Below are 20961 nucleotides of genomic sequence, written 5' to 3' on the forward strand. Positions count from 1 at the left end.
TCCATAAGATCGCAACGCTGTGAGGACAACCATGGAGTCAGGAGGCATAAATGGTCCGAAACTGATTGTTTTCTCTTTCAGGAAGATCCCGCCCTCTGGCCAGGAGTCTCCCTTTGGGAGACTATGGACGCGATTGTCCCAAAAGGGAACAAAGTCTGCTAGCAAGCGCATTTAGCCACGTATTTCCCGGCACTCACCGAGAAACATGTGACTATTCAGCGCAACTCGTGTTGAATAAGGAGCCTGAATGGGGAAAGTGTGGCCGAGGTTGCACATAACCCTGTTTTTTACATTGGGAATTCCACTCGCTGGAGCTCCCCGCTGTAGCGAGTGATTCGGACGCCATTTCCGATGCAAAGAAAATATTCCCGACCCCCCCCCCAACAGCTCAAACACAACATGGGAGAGTCTCTGCCCCACACCCCCACAACATCCACACCAGGCAACTCTGGCTCGATCACGCATGCACAAAAATGCCAGCTTGCCACCCTGGCAGTGCCTCTGCCAGCTGGCACCGCCAGACTGCACAGGTGGCACCAGCAATGCCAGGGCACCACCCATCCCAAAGGGCATGCAGCTGGGGGCCTCAGATACCCTTGGAGAGCCCGACGTGGCATTCCGTCTCCCCATTTGTCTGGTCCCTCCTCAGGTACCTCAGGAATCTACATTAGAGTGAGCCTTACTGCCTCACTATAATATGCTAATGTGCCAAAATGTGATCCCGCCCATTGTGTTGAATCTCACGAGGTGTTGCAAGCCAGCTCGATACCGGGAGCGGGGTCTCCCGGCTTTCAATGGCAATCCTGCACCGTGGCGAGCTGCTTTTCTGGCGTAGTGTGGCGATAGAATTGTTCCCAAAGTTTTCCCAGAGAGCTGAATTGCTGTTTTATGATCCCCTTTCGGTTGTAAAGCAAGATGCAATTCAGTGTCGCACACCGTGCAAATTTATGCATTGCATGGAATATGAGAGATGCCCAGGGTCATCCCGATATCGGGCTGCTGTCTTGAGCGGGCAGCCTAATAGTGGGGTCTCGTGGCTGGCAGCTCTCCTACACCACATATGGTGCCACCCGATCTGCATATCGGCACCGCCCTCACATCACACATTGGCGCCAACCCCCAGTCCCACATCGCTCATTGTGACTGAAACCTCATCAAACCATCACAGCTTTGATCCATTCATATCCTTACACGCTTCAGTGGTCAAATTGATGAAACCCCAATGGTTATAAACGTTGACCATCAATCACAAACCATTACCCGGAAGCCATGAATTCCTGCAGATAGTGGATCTGTGGAAACCAGACGCTGGCACAGCTACTCTCCTTTGAGGAATGGACACGTTGAGCTGCAAGGGGTCCCTGCTCTGGGGTGGTGGGGTTATCTGTCTGTGTGTGGGGAGGGGTCAGTGGTCTCTGGGGTCCTCCTATTACACGGGTCCCTGTGTGGTGTACCCCTATTATAGGGCCCCTGTGGGGTGTCCCCCTGTTAAACTTGGGGATGGGGCAGCACTCAGGCGATCCTGGGCGGTGGGGGTGGTTGGGGGCAGGTGTGCAGTGTGGGGGGGATTGGGGCTGATTTGGCGTATGGGGAGATGTTGGCCATCCCCCTATTTTGGGGTGGAGGCGCACCCAGGCCACCCAGAGTTTGGGGGTTGCTGTGCAGTGTGGATGTGGAGGGTGCACGGATGGTCTCTACCATCGTGGACCTCGCGGGGGCCTCTTGGCCCACCGTGAAGTCCACTACATCATGTTCACTCTTGCTGGGACCACAAGTGAACCTCGTCCACTTGATTCCCAGCCAGAGGGATCAGAGAATTGCCCAATGCCCGATTCTCCGTCGCATCAGGGAACACATTCTGGCCGTTCCAGGGACGGAGAATCCCGCCATGTCTTTGCAATACCGCTCACATTATGTGCAGACAAAAGTGGTGTGGCCTTTGAAGGTGAGAATGAACACCTGTAATTTTGGTTTCCATTTTATGATTGTCTCTGACCTAAACTGTGAGGTCAATGGGGAATCGACAATATAACATGGGGTCAAACATTGTCAAAATTGAACTTGGATAGTCTGATCTTGTACCTCCTGACTGTATTCAGATTCTTGAATGGATTACTTACAGTTTCCGCCAACGCAAAGCACAGGCCAACATCCAAGAAGAGTGCTGCGATCATTTAGGGTTTAATTCATGTTCTTTCGATGTGATACTTGTCTGGCCTTGCATGTTTCAGAGTTCAAACTTTGCTGACGCTTTGGAAGTGTTGAATTCATTGGCAAATTCCCAAAGAAATTGATCTGCAGAAGTTTCAGAAATTCAATATCTAAGAACTTATCAAAATAATGATCAGGGGCAGCACGGTGGCGTAGTGGGTTAGCCCTGTTGCCTCACGGCACTGAGGTCCCAGGTTCGATCCCGGCTCTGGGTCTCTGCCCGTGTGGAGTTTGCACATTCTCCCCGTGTTTGCGTGGGTTTCACCCCCACAACCCAAAGATGTGCAGGGTAGGTGGATTGGCCATGTTAAATTACCCCTTAATTGAAAAAAAATTAATTGGATATACTAAATTTAAAAAAAAAAAAAAAAAATAATGACCAGAATTGCATGACTGAAATCGAGGGCACTGACTTCAACCAGCACCTGAATTCCTGATACATGTTGCTTTCACTCGAAGCTCTGTACCGGGAGTGTCAAATTGCAAAATATACTCTTGTGCTGAGCTTGCTTACAAATGTGTTGTCATGACACTGAGTAGCAGTACTTGCTCTCCTACATTTACACTGCATGAAGTCCCAGAATCTGTGCCACACTGCTAGTTTGTTTTGTTATGAACCGAACAGCTAATGCACTTAAAACTAACCTTCCTTTCCACCAACCCCGAATACACCTGCAGTCTTTGCACAGGCAAGCAAGTATCTGTGTGTCTTTGTGCCCTGTGTGTATATTGTGTATATGGTGTGTATGCATCAGCATGCACTCATTGCTAAGGCAATGACATCTGCGCTGACTCCCTAGCACATTCAGCCGATGGATGACAGCTGTATACCTCAAGACCTTCTGTATAGTGAACTGGCCACTGAATCGCACCCTCCCGGGTATCTATACTTCAGCTACAAACATACCTGTAAGAGAGATATCAATTTGCTTGACATTGACAATGGGGGGCATTCGCCAATGGCTGCAACCTTGGAGGCTGACAGTTTAGCAGGTTGGAAAAGAGGAGCAGAAACAGGAAACTTAGCTGGCTGTGAAGAGTCTGAAGAAAACCAAGGCTAGTGTATCCTGCATCTTCTCAGCCCTCTGTCTTCGTTTACAGCCATTGCGGAAGAGACTGTCATGCCAGAGTGGGGCTCCTGAGCCACACCAGGAAATACTTAACACAGAATTGACCACCACAGCACACGAGACAAAAGGCTGCCAATGATGTGTGCAAAGACACTGAATTCTTTCCCAACAAAACATACTTTGTCCGGATCATTTACCCAATGGGTAGGGAATACTGTCATACCAAAACTATTTTATTCCTTGTACAATGTCAAGATGGATCATTTCAGATTATGAACCTTTAATCTGAAGGACTAGTTTGATAATTGTACAGTGACTCTTTCTTTGATAAAACCACTTTTCTTTCACGTTTACTGATATGGGAGATGCCAATGATTATTAAAACACCATTCAGGGCAGCATGGTGGCGCAGTGGGTTAGCCCTGCAGCCTCAAAGCGCTGAGGTCCCAGGTTCGATCCCTGCTCTGGGTCACTGTCGGTGTGGAGTTTGCACATTCTCCCGTGTTTGCGTGGGTTTCACCCCCACAACCCAAAGATGTGCAGGCCAGGTGGATTGTTCATGCTAAATTGCCCCTTAATTGGAAAAAAATAATTGGGTACTCTAAATTTAACAAAAAACACCATTCTGCCAAAACACCATTCTGCCAAATTGATGTGATTCTAATCATAGAATCATAGAATTTACAATGCAGAAGGAGGCTATTCAGCCCATTGAGTCTGCACCGGCCCTTGGGAAAGAGCACCCTACCTTACCACCACCCTATCTATTCCCTTTATCCCCATAACCCGGTAACCCCACCCAACCTTTTTGGACACGGCAATTGAGAATGGCCAATCCAGTTAACCTGCACATCTTTGAATGGTGGGAGGAAACCGGAGCACCCGGACAAAACCCACGCACACATGAGAACGTGCAGATTCCACACAGACAGTGACCCAAGCCGGGAATCGAACCTGCGACCCTGGAGCTGTGAAGCAACTGTGCTAACCATAATGCTACCGTGCTGCCCAATTCCTACATCAATAATAGAATACTGTACGTAGCCCTAAAATTCCAAAACTTTCAAGAACATTTTATGCAGAATTAAATTTCAGTGCCCTGGCCTTTTTGGATCTAGCTTCGCTAGATCATTGCAGTGTTAATATAAGCCTACTTGTGACAATAAAGATTATTATTATTAGTGGACAGGGCTGTAACATCAAAGCTCCTGGACAGTGTAACTGAGGGTTACTTCAAAGATGCTTTTGGGAAACCCCAACCCCGGAAGTTCCCAGGAAGTGCAATTTCCCTGCACTCGGAACCATCCGGAAATACGATTTATATCTCAAACTTCGGGATGTTCCGACTGTTATACAGCAATAGTTACCCAGACTCCCTCACCCACAGGATCCCTCACCCCTTGGCAACCCCCCCCTCCCCCCCCAACAAACCCTGACTCCCTTACACCACCCCATCCCCTTACGCTGACCCCTTTGTCCCCATGGCTCGACCTGACATCTGACCCCCACACCTGAGGCCTGAACCAACCCAACACCAATTCCATACTCCCTCCACAAAATGTCCCTGGCCCCAAATCCTACCCACTTAATTCAGACATTACCCTTCTCCCTGGCAAGTCAAATAGCTTTAAAAAGAACAGAGGACACTGGAAAAACTCAGCAGGTCTACCAGCATCTACCAAAAGAAAAACTAAGTTTATGTTTAGAGTCCTTAGACTCTTCGTCAGAAATGAAGAGAGGGAGAATGTGTTAAAACTTGAGAAATTGCAACAGAAAGTAGCAACTTTAAGAATGAAAGACCGATGGCGTGAGAGGGAGAGGGGGGTTTTTTGCATTGAAGCAATACATGTACTGCGTATTAAATAAACCTGGGACACTGGTGCTGGGAAGCAACAGTGCTAACCACAATGCTACCGCTCCGCCCTGAAGTGATAGTCACAAATCCCTCAATTCAACTGGGATGTTACAGATTTTGAACACTTGCTCTGCTGAACAAAAACTGAATACTTGCTGAAACTAAAATAATGCACGGTTAACGCATGGGCAGCACGGTAGCATGGTGGTTAGCATAAATGCTTCACAGCTCCAGGGTCCCAGGTTTGATTCCCGGCTGGGTCACTGTCTGTGTGGAGTCTGCACGTCCTCCCCGTGTGTGCGTGGGTTTCCTCCGGGTGTTCCGGTTTCCTCCCACAGTCCAAAGATGTGCAGGTTAGGTGGATTGGCCATGCTAAATTGCCCGTAGTGTCCTAATAGTAAGGATAAGGGGGGAAGTTGTTGGGTTACGGGTATAGGGTAGATACGTGGGTTTGAGTAGGGTGATCATTGCTCGGCACAACATCGAGGGCCGAAGGGCCTCTTCTGTGCTGTACTGTTCTATGTTCTAACGCGCGAGTGGTACTATAGAGTTATTTAACAAAACGTTAATGATTTACTTTTAGGAAATAGACTTAGAGTAAAAAAGAGATTTGTTCCAATGAAGTCCTTCAAAATAAAGAAGCCAGATAAATATCTGGTTGACATTGAAGATTATCAGAATACGGATGGAGAGAGATGATCAACATGCCGTGAAAAGATAAAAAGCAGTGAAAAGATAAATGAAAGCTAGCATGTTATGGAATTTACGAACTTCTGACCTATTAAGGTCTAGAACGTGTGCAACTCTTTTTTTAAAAGCCTGAGTGTCTTGTTAATAAAACTAATATTGTGACCGCTTTACAAAACCAAGGAGGAAATGGCCTCTTTAATATTACTGTGCCACATGAGGCCATTTCCTCCCCAAACAGACAAATGTGCAGATGTGGAAGTATGCTAGAGATTTAAAATTAATTGATTAATATCTTTCAGCGGTAGACGGAAGCTTTCTGCTGTTTAAAAAAATATGACATCACTCAAAAAACTCTGAAAATGATCATTCAAGTTAAACTGCATTTTAGTCAAATATCATTATTATAGTTGTGTGAAGATGAACAAGAATTTTTTTTCCAGAGGTTTGAGTTCTAGTCTCATATTTGATCCTGAGCTGAGCTTCTGACCACATAGCCGTGCTTTCATTAAGGTCGCCTATTTCCACCTCCATATCATCGGCAACTTCGTCCTTGCCTCAACTCATCTGCTGAAACTCTGTGCGGGATTCTTCCATAATGGGGCTCAGAGTTGACGCCATCGTAAACGCCGGAGCATTTTACGACTGTGTCATCTGGCTGCTAGGAGCAGCGGTCCCCCAACCCACAGGGGGCCAGCACGGCACTGGAGCGCATCACGCAGCTCCAGCTGCCGATAGGGGCCCCAGCACGGGCGGCGCGGGTCCGTGCATGCGCGTGGGTTGCCGTCTCCACGCCGGCACCCACGCAACATGGCGGAGCCCTACAGGGGTCCGGCGCGGAGGAACATAGCCCCCCCCCCATGGAATTAGCCCGCCTGCCAATCGGTAGCCCCCGATCGTGGGCCTTCCCACCGTTGAGCCTCCCCCTGGAGTTGGATCCCCCCCTCCCCCCACCAGGGCAGCCCCCGTAGCCAGAACGCAGAGGTCCGCCGGGTATGCCCACACGGGAACTATGCCAGCGGGCACGCAGCCCGTTGAGTACGGAGAATCGCCGGGCACGGCCCTCGACCGGTGCGGTGGTAACTGCTGCGACACCGTTGGCGGCGATTCTCTGGTCGGCAGAGAATTGGCGGAGCGGCGTTGCGAGATTCGCACCCCCCCCTCCCCCTTGCCGGCTTTCTTCTCCGCCCCCTCATCGATGTCTTTGTTACCTCTAAACTTGACTACTTTTAACACTTTCTTGGCTGGCTTCCCATATTTCATGGTTGACAAACTTGAGGTCATCCAAAGCTCTACTGCTCATATTCTTAATTGCGTCAAGGCCTGTTCATCAATTATTCCTGTTATAACCCTCACGTGACCTACGGGGTTGGAGCAATCACCATGAGCCTCACCGAATACGAGCTCACCTGCTAAAAAGGGGCGGGGACTCCTAAATCATCCATAGTTGAGTTCTGTAGAAGTTAGCCAGGTATGGTACCGACAGTTCAGACCCGGCCGGGATCTGGTGTATATCGTAAATACTGGTTTGTGTTAATAAACCAAAAGTTTTTTTTAAAAATCTACCAAGTCTGGACTTGTTTGTGATCTACAAAAATGTCTCTGCTCACTGGCTTAGATTGGCTCCCCTTCAAACATTCATTTGATTTAAAAATTCTCATTCTTGTTTTCGAGTTTCTCTGTGGTCTCACCTTCCTGATCTTTGTAATCTCTTCTAGCCCCACAACCCTCTGATATATCTGTGTCCTCTAATTCTGGCATGTTGGGAAATCCTGATTTTAATTTTGCCACCATTAGCAACTAAACTTTCAGTTCCTCAATCCTAAACTCTGGACTTTCCTCCCCTAAACCATCCATCTCTCTATTTCTCTTTACTCTTTTAAGATGCTGCTTTAAACCTACCTCTTTGGCCAAGCTTTTGGCCACTTGTTTTATTATCTGTCACTTTATGTGGCTCAATGTCCAACTTTATTTCCTACCACTCCTGTGAAACACTGTGGGGTGTTTTATACCATTAAAGGTGCTACATAAATACAAGTTGTTGTAATGCTAATCTGCCTTTACATCTCTTCAGCCAAAACGAGAAAAAAATGGAAACTTGTAAAAGCAGTTTCTTTAAAATGAGGTTTCACTTTAGGTTTGGTTGCAGGAAGGATGTTGCATGTTACCGTCAGTGTGGTGAAAAACAGTTGATTTCGGTCCGGTCATACATCCAATATTAATCATCATTAACTTGTATTTGCTTCATTTAGCAGTGAACAATCTATGGGTTTAAATTATTCAATCAGACAAATTAATTTTTGCCATATTATCCTTAAACCTGGGAAATGCGACATAAAGCAGAAAATGCTGTAAAGGCATAATGGATTAGCCAGTATATAAAGGAGAAAGATAGGTTAACATTCTGGGTATAAATTAATGTAATAACTGAGTTTAAATTTATGGGATTGGATATGCAAATTGGTGATTGTCAATCTGATGGTTATATTTGAACAGGTAGCAGAGTGATGAAAGGCTATTGTGCAAAACCATAAGAATAGCAGGATTTAATAAGATAAGGCATTACATGTTGTTGTTCTATCTTGTATAGCACATGATTTCACTAGGACTACAAATGTGGTCCACAAACCTTAAAGCTTTGTTAACTATTTATAAATATACAAAGCACCCTATATTGTGGCATAAGTTACATGGAGCTGAGCTGAGTTGATAAATTGTGGAAAAAGATCTTTAAAAATGCTAAATTCAGCTCTCCAAGGGAGACCCTTCTTCCTCCTGTTCTCAAGTATTATATTTCCATCAGGGCTCGCGGGATGAAGTAATCTAGTTTCAAAGTGTAATCATTACTGGTGTATTTTCAATTATTTTTCATAATGAAGTTTTCATTATTAATTCATTGTATTATTAAGTGTGGTGTCAACTAAAACAAGCCGGAGTCACAGGCATTCTTTTTCACAGATGTGTCAACATGAATTGCAGATGAAACAAGCTGAACTCAGTTCTTTTCAAGTAGAATAGGCCGCAGAGTATTCCAAGATCAGGGGATTACAAAATTATAAGTGTTACTCTCTTAAAACTGCCAGAATTGCAATTTAAGAAATAAATCTTTTGTGGCTATTTCTCACTCAGTATTATTTCATCCAGATGTGCTGATTGATCGTTTATCTTGGCCTCCTCCTGAGGTCCCCCATACACAGATGCCTGTTCTTCAGCCAATTCGATTCACTCCAGGTGACATCAAGAAATGGCTGAGCTAGTGCAATGAATGCAGCAAAGGCTATGGCCCTCAATAGAATCCTGACTGCTGTGTTGAAGACTTGTGCTCCCGAACTAACTATACCCCTAGCAAGCAGTTCTAGTACAACTAGAGCACTAGCACTTAAGGAAAGGTGGAAAATTACCTATGCATGTCCTATCTGCAAAATGCAAATTGGACCAAGCTAATTTCCCTGCCGTGAGTCTATCCTCTTTGTCAGCAAAGTGATGGAAGGCATCATTGATGGTGTTGTCAAACAGCACGTAATCACCGCTGCCCAGTTTGGGTTTGGCCATGACCATCCAACTCCACTTTCGCACCCCCTAATGCTCACACTGGCAACCCCAGCCTGATCGCGCGGGCTCAAAAAATGCCAGCTTGGCACTTTGAAAGTGCCAACCTGGCACCCTGGTAATTCCAATGCCATCTGGCAGTGCCAGGCTGGTATCCTGGTGGCACTGCCATGGTACTCGGCTGGCATTGCCAGGGTACCCAGGTGGCACCAGCAGTGACCAAAGGCATGCAGCTGTTGGCCTCCGATCCCCTCGTAGACCCCCAGAAGTGCAGTTCCATCTGGTCCCAGTACCAAATGGTGCTCCCCGAGATCTCTGAGGTGAAGGGACTGAATCCCAAAGCCTCGGGTATCTCTGGAATCTGCACATTAGAGTGAGGCTTATTGCTTCGCTCTAATATACAGATTTGTGAAAAGACAACATCTCACGAGATTGCGTTGCAAGCCGGGTGCTTCCTGGGTGCGGCATCTCCCAGCTTTCAACGGTCACGCTGCGCCGTGGTGAGCTGCTTTTCCGGCATAGCATAGTGTGGCCGGACGATTGCGCCTTTGGGTGAGATCCACACCGGCATTCAGCCACACTTTGTTTTGGCACTTGTGGTTTTACATAGATTACATAGAAACATAGATTACATAGAACATACAGTGCAGAAGGAGGCCACTCGGCCCATCGAGTCTGCACCAAACCACTTAAGCACTCACTTCCACCTTATCCCTGTAACCCAATAACCCCATCTAACCTTTTTGGACACCAAACGCAATTCAGCATGTCCAATCCACCTAACCTGCATGTCTTTGGATGTGTTTCTCTACGGTCCCTTCCAACTCAGAGGCTGGGTTTTTTGGTGGCATCCACCGCAAGATCGCCATGTACGGGACGGGGACCATGTAAAGGTCTGTTAACCTCCTGCGGGAATTTCTGGTCACCGGGGGGAGGGACGCAACCAAAAAATCGCACCCTATGTCCGGTTTTGGACACGTTTAGCGTGGTGTTTCACGGCGGCTGCAGCGCCAAGAAAACATCTCACTATTCAACAGCACTTTGCCGTTTTGTTTGGCCATGGGAAGTTTCTCTCCGTCAAGGCTACACTTTAAGAGTCATTTCCTGCTGGCGAGCGCAGCGGGAAAGGCTCCTCGCAGATTGAGGCTCCATTTTGTCTGGCTGCCCCGATCTTTACCCCACCAACCCTCCTTCAGCCCCCCCCCGGGGTGCTAGTGGCAAAGTACCAGGCTGGCAGTGTCAAGGTGTCCAGGAGGGGCAGACTGCCACCCTGTCCCTGATTGCCCAGGGGTCACCAATGGCCTGCGAGATTCCCCAGGTGCTGTTATGCCTGATCCACGTTGGTGTGGACCAAAACTAAACCGCGCCTGATCGAGGCCTTATTATTATATCAATGACCAGACTGCCAACAAAAAGTCAGTAGTGGTGATGTTTACTGATGACTGCACAGTGTTTACTCAGATTCACAACTCCTTGATGGCATGGGGGCACAGTGGTTAGCAATGCTGCCTCCACAGCACCAGGGACCAGGGTTCAGTTCCGGCCGTGGATGACTGCCTGTGTCGCCTTTGTACGTTTTCCCTGTGTCTGCCAAACACCATAGACCTTATCACCATTCCTTCGCCGCTGTTGGGTCAAAGTCCTGGAACATCCTCCCAACAGTGCTGTGGGTGTACCTACATATCTGATAGGATGTACAGCACAGAAGCGGCCCATTCGGCCCAACCAGTCCATGCTAGTATTTATGCTCCATTCGAAGCCTCTTCCAGTTTTAGAATAGAATCCCTACAGTGCGGAAGGAGACCAATCGGCCCATCGGGTTTGCACTGGCCCCTGCTCCGATACAGCACCCTACATAGGCCCAACCCCTGCCCCATCCCCGCAACCTCACCTAACCTTTGGGCAATATTAGCATGGCCAATTAGCCTAGCCTACACGTCTTTGGACTGAGAAGAAACCAAAGCACCCGGAGGAAACCCACGCAGATACAGGGAGAAAGTGCAAACTCCACACAGCCACCAAGTCCGCAATTGAACTTACATCCTTGGTGCTGTGAGACAGCAGTGCTAACCACTGTGCCAGTGTGCCACGCTCTAAATCTATCATTGTGTCCCTCTATTCCCTTCTCCCCAATATGCTTGTCTAGCTTCCACTTAAATGTATCTCTATGCCTTAAGAACACAAGAAATAGGAACAGGAGTAGACCACATGGCCGATCGAACCTGCCGCGCCATTCAGTATGATCATGGCTGATCTTCGACTTCAACTCCATTTTCTCACCTGCTCCCTATTTCCCCTTAATTCCCTGAAAAACTGAGAATCTGACTATCCCTGCCTTAAATGCATTCAACAATGGAGCATCCACAACCCTTTGGGGTAGAGAATTTCAGATTTACAACTCTTTGAGTGAAGAAATTTCTGCTCATCTCAGTCCTAAATGATCAACCCCTCTTCGTAAGCCAGGGAAAAAATATCTTTCAGTGTCTATCCTTCAAGCTTCAGAATCGCAAACATGAGATTGAGATTGTCCCTAATTTTTCCAAACGCCATAGAGCATAGGCCCACTTTTCTCAGCCTCGCATCACAGCAAACCCCCTCATCCCAGGGATCAAGTGAACCTTTGCTGTACTGCCTCCAATGCCAGTACATCCTTCCTTAACTATGGAGACCAAAATGTCATGACTCCATTCCCAGTGGCAGTGAGTTCCACATTCTCACTACCCTCTGAGTGAAGACGTTTCTCCTGAATTTCTGATTGGATTTAATAGTGACTGTCTGATATATATTATTATGGCTGAGAGAAATGAAATGGGGCATGTCATTAGGAAATGAGGCGATTGGGGGCGGAATAAGAAATGCAACAAAGGAACAGTCTAAAATCCAAAATATTTAGACAGTGAGAGAAGTTAATAGGGAGGCAGATGCTTTGAAATGTCAGTTTGGAGGTTAACAGGTTCCAATGTGAAAACCACCTGCATTCCCTTGGTTTTAGTGACAATCTTGACTCCTTGCACCACGACTGACCCATGTAAGACGGGAGCGATTCTGATATTTATGGATAATATTCCAAGGGAAAACGCCTTCAGTCCGGGTGAGGGGGGGGGGGGGGGGAATGGGGACTTAGTTTGGTGGCAAGGAACAAGAGATGATAGGGAGAGTACACCACATGGACTGCAGCAATTCAAGAAAGTGGCTCATCACCACTTTCTCAAGGACAATTAGGGATGGACAACAAATGGTGGCCTTCTCAGCACAGACCACATCCTGTGACTAAAAGGAAACACCCAGTCTTGCACAAGACTCTTGAGGTTCTGTGGGCCTTTCCAGAAAGGGGCAGTGCGGGTCCCTCACTGGCTCTCCAGCCAGCAGGCGAGATCCCTGATGCCTCAGTAAGATTCTGTCTTCCTTTTGGAAGGTGGTTCTGTTTACAGAGTTGTTTCCAGTTTGGTATAAAATAATAACCCAAGAGAAAAATATATTTGCGAAAATGTCCTGCTTACAGAGGCATACTAATGTAACATGCATCAGACGCTCATTAGGTGTGTTTAAATCATTCACCATGTGGTTAAATGCAATTAAATCTGGTACATTCTGGAGTTGGAGCCCACAAAAGAGTCTTCTCTGTGATGTGTTACGTGTTTATCATTAATTTTCCTGTCCCTTTGCATTATCCAAGAGATGTTAATGTGGCAGAATTTCAAAATTCAAATGTTGGTGTAAAAATGTATGCTATTATTTTTGTCTTGACATTCCAACTGTGTTAATGTCCAACTAATGTGCTGAGACAGAACTAGTTAATGAAAATGCCACATGTAACAAAGGATCTTAAATTTGTACCGACTGGTGCTAAACCGTCACAGTTGCAGGTAGTATCTTGTGTTTTCTATCTCAGAATAGGTCTTCCAACATTGATTGGATTGGTTTTTAATTAAGATTGGAATCTTTCAAGCAATCTAGGGCAATTATACAGACGTCACGAGTAAATTACTGATCCATTCTTGATAGCATTGAACAGGAGAGAAATAAGCTTGGGTTGGCCTTTATATCCAGAGGGTTAGAATATAAGGGTCCAGAAAGAGGTGCTGTTAGGTAATTTAGGCATTCTGAATTCTCCCTCTGTGTACCCGAACAGGCGCTGGAATGTGGCGACTAGGGGTTTTCACAGTAACTTCATTTCAGTGTTAATGTAAGCCTACTTGTGACAATAAAGATTATGAATAAATAAATAAACAAGGGGTGGAAGTTATGCTGTAGCTGTGCAAAGTTCGAATGAGACCATGCCTCGAGGACTGTGAGTAGTTCTGGCCAACACATCCTATGAAGGTTAACTTGGCCTCAGGGAGTGTGCACCATAGATTTTCCAGCAAGGCTCTAGATTCCAAGAGCTATGTCAGAAAATAGGGTTGCTTCTCCTGGAATTTAGACAGTTAAGAAGTGATTTGGTCGAAGTTTTCAGTGTATTAAAGGGAATTGATAGTGTCAATAGAAGAATACTTTTTGCAGCATGGTTGGACATATCCTAAATGTCAGGTTTTCTAGAAATAAAAATAGGAAAACTCCGGCACACTAAAGCACCGTCTAAATTTAGTGGAATTTTCTTGCCCAAATGGCTGTTAATACGAAGTCAACTGCTAATTTTACATCTGAGATTGATACTTTTCTTTGTCAGGCAAAGATGGAGTTAGTTCGCACGTGAGGCATGATCTCATTCAATGTTGGAACAGGCTCAAGGGACTCTAGCCTGCTCTTCCTATATGTAGCCTGCCCTGTTTGATGCACGAACGCTCCCTTGCTGTCTGATTCCTAAATAAGAAAAATGTTACATGTTTAATCATCTCTTCCCCTTCTGTAAAAAATTATTATATTGTCACTATTTGAGTATCACGGCCACCATCTGTTACACATTTTGTTTCATTTTCTTGCAGCAAATTCTATTAAAATAGAAACTCAGAGTGATGAAGAGAATGGGAGAGCCTGTGACACAAATGGTGAAGAGTGCGCTGAAGACTTGCGAATGATAGATGCTTCTGGGACTAAACTGAACGGACCACACAATGGCCAAGGCAACAAAGCTTTTTCTGGAGTTGGTGGCATACGACTTCCAAATGGCAAGCTGAAGTGTGATATCTGTGGAATAATTTGCATTGGCCCAAATGTCCTCATGGTGCACAAACGTAGCCACACTGGTAAAAACAGGCACCGCTTTTTTCTGTTTTTTACCTTCATCGTTTCATTTGGATTTTACTATACCGCATTTTTGCATGCCATTTCCAAAGGAAAATTCATAACTGGAATAGCAAAATGCTGCACATTTAAAACGAGAATGTGATGCAGAGATTAAACTGAGAGCCTGAAATGCATTTTTAATAAGTTTTCTTTTTTTCTCTTGTTCATTGCCATTTCTTTTTTTTTTGAAGAACCACTGAAAAGCCACATTAAAAAAACAAAATGCCACAACATTCAGAAATCAAATCTGTTTATTCTGAAACTGCTGATCAGGAAGAGTAGCTCTTAACACACAATGATGCAGGCACTCTATTTAAATGAGTTTGAATCTTCATTGTGATGTGCCATTTTGATTTAAAAAAAAAAAAAAAATTAGATTTTTCAGATCAAATTGACCCAGCCACTGAAGCGTTGAGAAACTGGCAGGTTTAGTCTGAATGCCTCATGTTATATCAAAACTACAGCTGGCAGAAATTAGAGAACAGTAACAAAGATACATTTTTTTTAAAATTCCACGCGTAATTTATATATTTTTTGCTAACAAATATACTCTGTCTTGCAGGGGAGCGCCCCTTCCAATGCAGTCAGTGCGGTGCATCTTTTACTCAGAAAGGCAATCTACTTCGCCACATTAAGTTGCACTCTGGTGAGAAGCCATTCAAGTGCCATCTTTGCAACTACGCTTGCCGCCGTCGAGATGCACTCTCAGGTCATCTGCGGACTCATTCTGGTGGGTATACATGTTTAACACTGTGTACACCAAGTTACTCACCAAATAACAGATTCATAAAATAAAACCCCAAAACTAATGTTGCAAATGTTAGCAGAGAAATAGTTAGCATGTTCACACCTCACATTCCTCTTTTGTCCATTACCTTAACAGCAGGGATTGCCTTTCATTAAAATAGCAGGTAGACAAATGTTATCAAAATAGACATCCACAAATACCACCAACAGTAAATCCTAGGCTTATCAGGTATTCATTAATTGTGGCTGTTATTTATGTAGTAAGTTTTCTCTTGGTCCTCTCGAAATTTCTGTCACAATTCAATTAGATCAGTTGTAATTCTGTTATGGGCAACCCATCTAAGATCAGTTAGCTCAATACAGACAGGGATCTTGAACCTAAGAGCTTCCTGATCTTTGCAATTCAGTTCCATAGTCACCATTCGGGGGAGAAGATGAACTATGAGTGTAAGCTAGTTATTAATACAAAAAGATAGGAAGTGTTTATTTCAATGTATAAAAGGCAAAAGTAGCAATGTATAAAAGTGAGGCAAAAATAGACATTGGACCACTGGAAAATTAGGCTGGAGAAATAGAAATAGCAAACAAAGAAATAGTAGAGGAACTGAATAGTTACTTTGCATCAGCCTTCATGGTGGAACACACCAGTGGGCTACCAGAACTTCAGGAGAATCAGGGGGCAGAGATGAGTGTAGTGGCCATCACTAAGGAGAAGGTTTTTGGGAAACTGAAAGGTCTGAAGATGGATGAATCACCTGGAACGGGTGGACTACACCCCAGGGTTCTAAAGGAGATAGCTGGGGCCATTGTGAAGGCATTAGTGGTGATCTTTCAGGAATCCAGGGGACTGGAAAATGGCCAATGTAACATCCCTGTTTAAGAAGGGAGAGGGGGCAGAAGACTGGAAATTATAGGCTGGTTAGCCTGACCAGTTATTGGTAAGATTTTCGAGTTCATTATTAAAGATGAGATTGCAGAGTACTTGGAAATGCATGATAAAATAGAACTGAGTCAGCACGGCTTTGTCAAGGCAAGGTCATGTCTGACAAATCTGTTAGAGTTCTTTGAGGAGGTAACAAGGAAGTTAGACAAACGAGAACCGGTAGGCATGATCTATTTAGATTTCCAGAAGGAACAAGTAGAATCAGAGGTCACAACCTCAGACTCAAGGGACGATCCTTTAAAACAGAGATGAGGAGGAATTTCTTCAGCCAGAGGGTGGTGAATCTGTGGAACACTTTGCCGCAGAAAGCTGCGGAAGCAAAATCACTGGAAGGATGTGCTGGCCTTGGAAAGGGTCCAGAAGATGTTCACAAAAATGATTCCTGTAGTGAACAGCTTGTCGTATGAGGAACGGTTGAGGACTCTGGGTCTGTACTCGTTGGAGTTGAGAAGGATGAAGGGGAATCTTATTGAAACTTACAGGATACTGTGAGGCTTGGAGAGAGTGGACGTGGAGAGGATGTTTCCACTTGTAGGAAAAACTAGAACCAGAGGACACTATCTTAGACTAAGGGACGATCCTTTAAAACCCTGCCCCACAGCCCACCCCCTTGCCAACCCCCACTAGTCCCCCAGCCGTAGCAGAATCTGCACTGATCCCAGACAAGTGTGGCGGTGCTGGACGCAGTCCGCAGCCGACACATCAGGTTCTCGACCGCAATGACCACACGTGGCCCGCGCCGTTGGGAACGTGGCCCATCGGGGCAGAGAATCATGAGTAGGCTGGCCGATTACGCGCAAACGGCCTTGCAACTGCATGAGGCGCACATCCCAATGATGCTGGTTTGGAGGGGGTGGAGCACCTCAAACCTGCGCCTCCCTAATTCTGGCGTCGGAATCCACTCTCCACCCGATCGCCGATCCTGATTTCGGCGTCGGGCTACGGAGAATCCAGCTTCAGGTCTTTAGAAGTGGTTGACAATGGTAATTGATACCAAGGAGTGTTTGGTAGGATTTTGACCATATGGGAGACTGTGGTAGTTAGAGAAGGAAATTAACAAGAATATCTGGAGTGGGTATGGGCTTATATGGTGTTTTAAGCAGAAAACGTTTGGATTGGATAATAATGAGTTTAAGTTAGGAAATGTTATGGATGGTGAGCATTTGATAGGCTGAGCTAGCTTGCAGTTGAGATGTTAAAAGCTTGCATAATTATTATTGGGTTTGGGGAGTCAAAGCACTTAATTTATTAAGTGCAACAAAAACAGAATATGCTGGACAATCTCAGCAGGTCTGACAGCATCTGTGGAGAGAGAGAAGGGAGCTAATGTTTCGAGACTGGTTGACTCTTTATCAAAGTCATCCAGACTCGAAATATTAGCACCGTTCTCTCTCCACAGATGCTGTCAGACTTGCTGAGATTGTCCAGCATATTCTGTTTTGGTTCAGATTCTAGCATCTGCAGTAGTTTGCTTTTTTCTTAGCTTATTAAGTGTACATTTTCAAGATGGGCAGTGGTATTGAGATAGTGGGTAATATAGTGTTTTTTTTCTTAGACTATGGGTGGTATTGTGTGGTGCCTGCCTCAGTGGGACGAGGAGTAGGAAGATCATAAATATCATCCTCCACACCCAAAAGCTGGAGGAAAATAATTTTTAGTCCATCAACTAGTCATTCTACTTGTTTGTTCCTTATGGGATCTTCTTGTATTCAAATCAATTGTTGCACTTCCCGATGTAACAACAATAACAACTTCAAAATATATTCACCGGATATGAATAATTCTATTTAAATGTTTTTCCCCTTTCTAAAGAAGTAATGTAGCGCCTGAGTTGTGCACTTGGACCATTTTACACTGCCTCAAGACATATGTGACAGGGTCCTGTCAACTCTTCATTCACTGAAAATGTCATTGGCAGTCAGTGCTAGTAATCAGTGTTCTGTGTACACATTTAAGTATGTATGCATTGGGCGTTATATTAATCTACTGAACATTACTATAAGTAAACAGCTAGTCACCTCACTAGTAGACATCCAGTTTACATTACAGTTGGTGAATTATAACTTTAATATTGATGTCAAATTATCAAAGGATTTGAAGAACAGATTAATAAACTATGTCAATGTTGTAGGTTTCAATTAAGACTGATATGTGGTTTTCATTCAGATTCTTCTTAAATGGGAAGTATCATTAATAAGATTTCACAGCCTCTGTGGCATTCTTCAATCTCTGTCCCTCTTTAGCCATCAGCGGCGAAATTCCAACAAATTGAGTTTCATTCTAGTGAAAACACAGATTAATTAAGAAATGTAGAAATCCGTGGGGGTGAAAGTGGCGCTATGCAGATTTATGGACATTCCCCTTGGGTGCATGCACCGCAGGCTGCTGGGTGTGTGATCTGCACAGTGTTCATTATTGATATTATTTAATTTTCTGGCTCTCTGGTGTGCTCAGTTTTTGGGTGATTTCTTAATGTAGCTAACACATACAAAGATTGTATTAACAAATTGTAACATTGCATTAATAATTCTGAATGGCCAGGAATAACTTTAATATTGCTGCATTAATTTTATACTACCAATTTAAATGCTTTGAAACATTTAAATCAAAATTCAAGCTTTTAAAACTTTTCTTTTGGTTTGTCCATTTTTCTCATTTGTCCCAAATTTTCCCAACTTCAAAATCTAACTTTTATACGTTTTTACTGTTTTTGCAATCACTTTAGACTTACGCTTAATCATTTATATGCTTTAATTTTTGCCTTTTAACATAATAAAACATTCCAAGGTGCTTTGCAGGATGGTTATAAAGCAAATTTGACACCAAGCTACATTTAGATGGTCAAAAAATTGGTCAAAGAGGTAGATTTAAAAAAATCTTCAGTCGCATCTCAAGGCACTTAAAATCAGAGATACTCAAAAGGCCAGAATTGGAGAAGTACAGATATCTCAGATGATTGCGGGGCTGGAGGATTTCGAGAGATAAGGAGGGGAGAGGTAATGCAAGAATTTGAAAGCTAGAATTTGGAATTTAATCTTCAAGGTTTTGCTTAACAAGGAGCCAGTTGAAGTCAGTGAGCACAGAGGTTTTGGGTGAAGAGGACTAGTGTCATGTGAGAGTATCTTTAAGAAATGGGTGTTTATCCTTGATGTCAGAGTGTGGGTAGAGCTGCGCTGTCTATCTGCTTTTACTTTTGCTTTAGGCTATTTTCTACAGGGTGTGTTTAGTTCCGTTTTTGATTTGGAAAAGTTGAAATCACAGCATGATGTGGAGGAATCTCTGCAAGCTTATGAATGTTCATTTGGTGATTTCAAAGTGGTGGTAACTGTTCTCAGTAGTGAAGTTAAACCTGATGTCTTTCTGTAAAGAGGACTCTTTTTGTCTTATGGATGTTGCAAGGAAAGATTAAGAATTACTTAGAGGGAACTGTATTCTTTGGGGATTTATTGGTGTTGATAGTTCTTAAGATGTTTACTGTGGGTTTATAAAGTGTTAACTGGTTTCATAAATAAACAGTATTTTAATTTTAAAGTACGGTAGATTTATGTTGCATCACACCTGCAGAGTAGGGCCTTGTGCTCCCATAACCACAATCTATTCAAAGTTGTGGGTCAGGTGAACTCCATGATACACTTTGGGGGCTCTCTTAACTCTGGCCCATAACACTAGGAAGAAAACGGCATGCATGTGTTACTTCTGCAGCAGACAAGCTGAGAGTTGGGAAATATGCAAGTGGAAATAAGCAGTCTTAATAATGGTGGGATATATGATCAGAAGCTACTCTTGGGGTCAATGATGACACCAGGGTCTGGACAGTGTTGTTCAGTCTCTGATAGTTGCCAACGAGAGAGATAAAGTTAGTGGTTATAGGAAATAGTTTTGTAGCGGGGACCAGAAACAGTTTTCCTGGTGTCTCAATGAACTTGATCCAATTCATGAAAATGGCACAAGGCAAAAGATGATGATGGACACGTTGCAACATCATCCCTTTTGTTATGTACATTTTCCTGCCTTCCACCCATCACAGGCATTGGGCGGGATTCTCCTAAACCCCGCCGGGTCGGAGAATCGCCGGGGGCCGGCGTGAATCCCGCCCCCGGCGTTTCCCGAAGTCTCCGGCACCAGAGATTCAGCGGGGGCGGGAATTGTCGGCGCCCACCCCCCCCCCCCCCCCCCCCCCCCACCCCGGCGATTCTCCGTCCCGCGATGGGCCGAAGTCCCGCTGCTGTCATGCCGGTCCTGCTGGCGTGAATCAAACCACCTACCTTACCGGCGGGACCAGGCGGCTTGGGCAGGCTCCGGAGTCCTGGGGGGCGATCTGGCCTCGGGGGGGAGGGGGGTGCCCCCACGGTGGCCTGGCCCGCGATCGGGGCCCACCAATCGGCGGGCGGGCCTGTGCCGTGGGGGCACTCTCTTCCATAGTCTTCACGATGGCGGAGACGGAAGTGACCCTCTCCCCTGTGCATGCGTGGGGATGACGTCAGCAGCCGCTGACACTCCGCGCATGCGTGGCGCCAAAGGCCGTTCCCACCGGCCGGCGGGGTGCCAACCACTCCGGCGTGGGCCTAGCCCGTCAAGGTTAGGGCTTGGCCCCTAAAGGTGCGGAGACTTCCGCACCTTCGGGGCGGCCCGACGCTGGAGTGGTTCACGCCACTCCATCCCGCCGGGCCCCC

At 45.4% G+C, this 20961-nt stretch overlaps 1 protein-coding gene across 10 annotated transcripts in view; it reads left to right on the top strand.

The window, feature by feature from the left end:
- The window catches only part of ikzf1 (IKAROS family zinc finger 1 (Ikaros)), a 118840-nt gene that overhangs the window by 70961 nt on the left and 26918 nt on the right, over positions 1-20961 (top strand). For 7 of the 10 annotated variants that reach the window (XM_038797725.1, XM_038797723.1, XM_038797728.1 and 4 more), the window contains exons 4-5: positions 14298-14558; positions 15161-15328. In XM_038797725.1, the coding sequence (XP_038653653.1) occupies positions 14298-14558; positions 15161-15328 (429 nt within the window). Of the gene's footprint in view, positions 1-14297; positions 14559-15159; positions 15329-20961 lie in introns of all 10 variants that reach the window. The other 3 variants (XM_038797726.1, XM_038797731.1, XM_038797729.1) reach the window with 3 other exon arrangements.

This window comes from Scyliorhinus canicula, chromosome 5, assembly GCF_902713615.1.
Source record: "Scyliorhinus canicula chromosome 5, sScyCan1.1, whole genome shotgun sequence".
In the NCBI taxonomy this organism is placed as follows: Eukaryota; Metazoa; Chordata; class Chondrichthyes; order Carcharhiniformes; family Scyliorhinidae; genus Scyliorhinus; species Scyliorhinus canicula.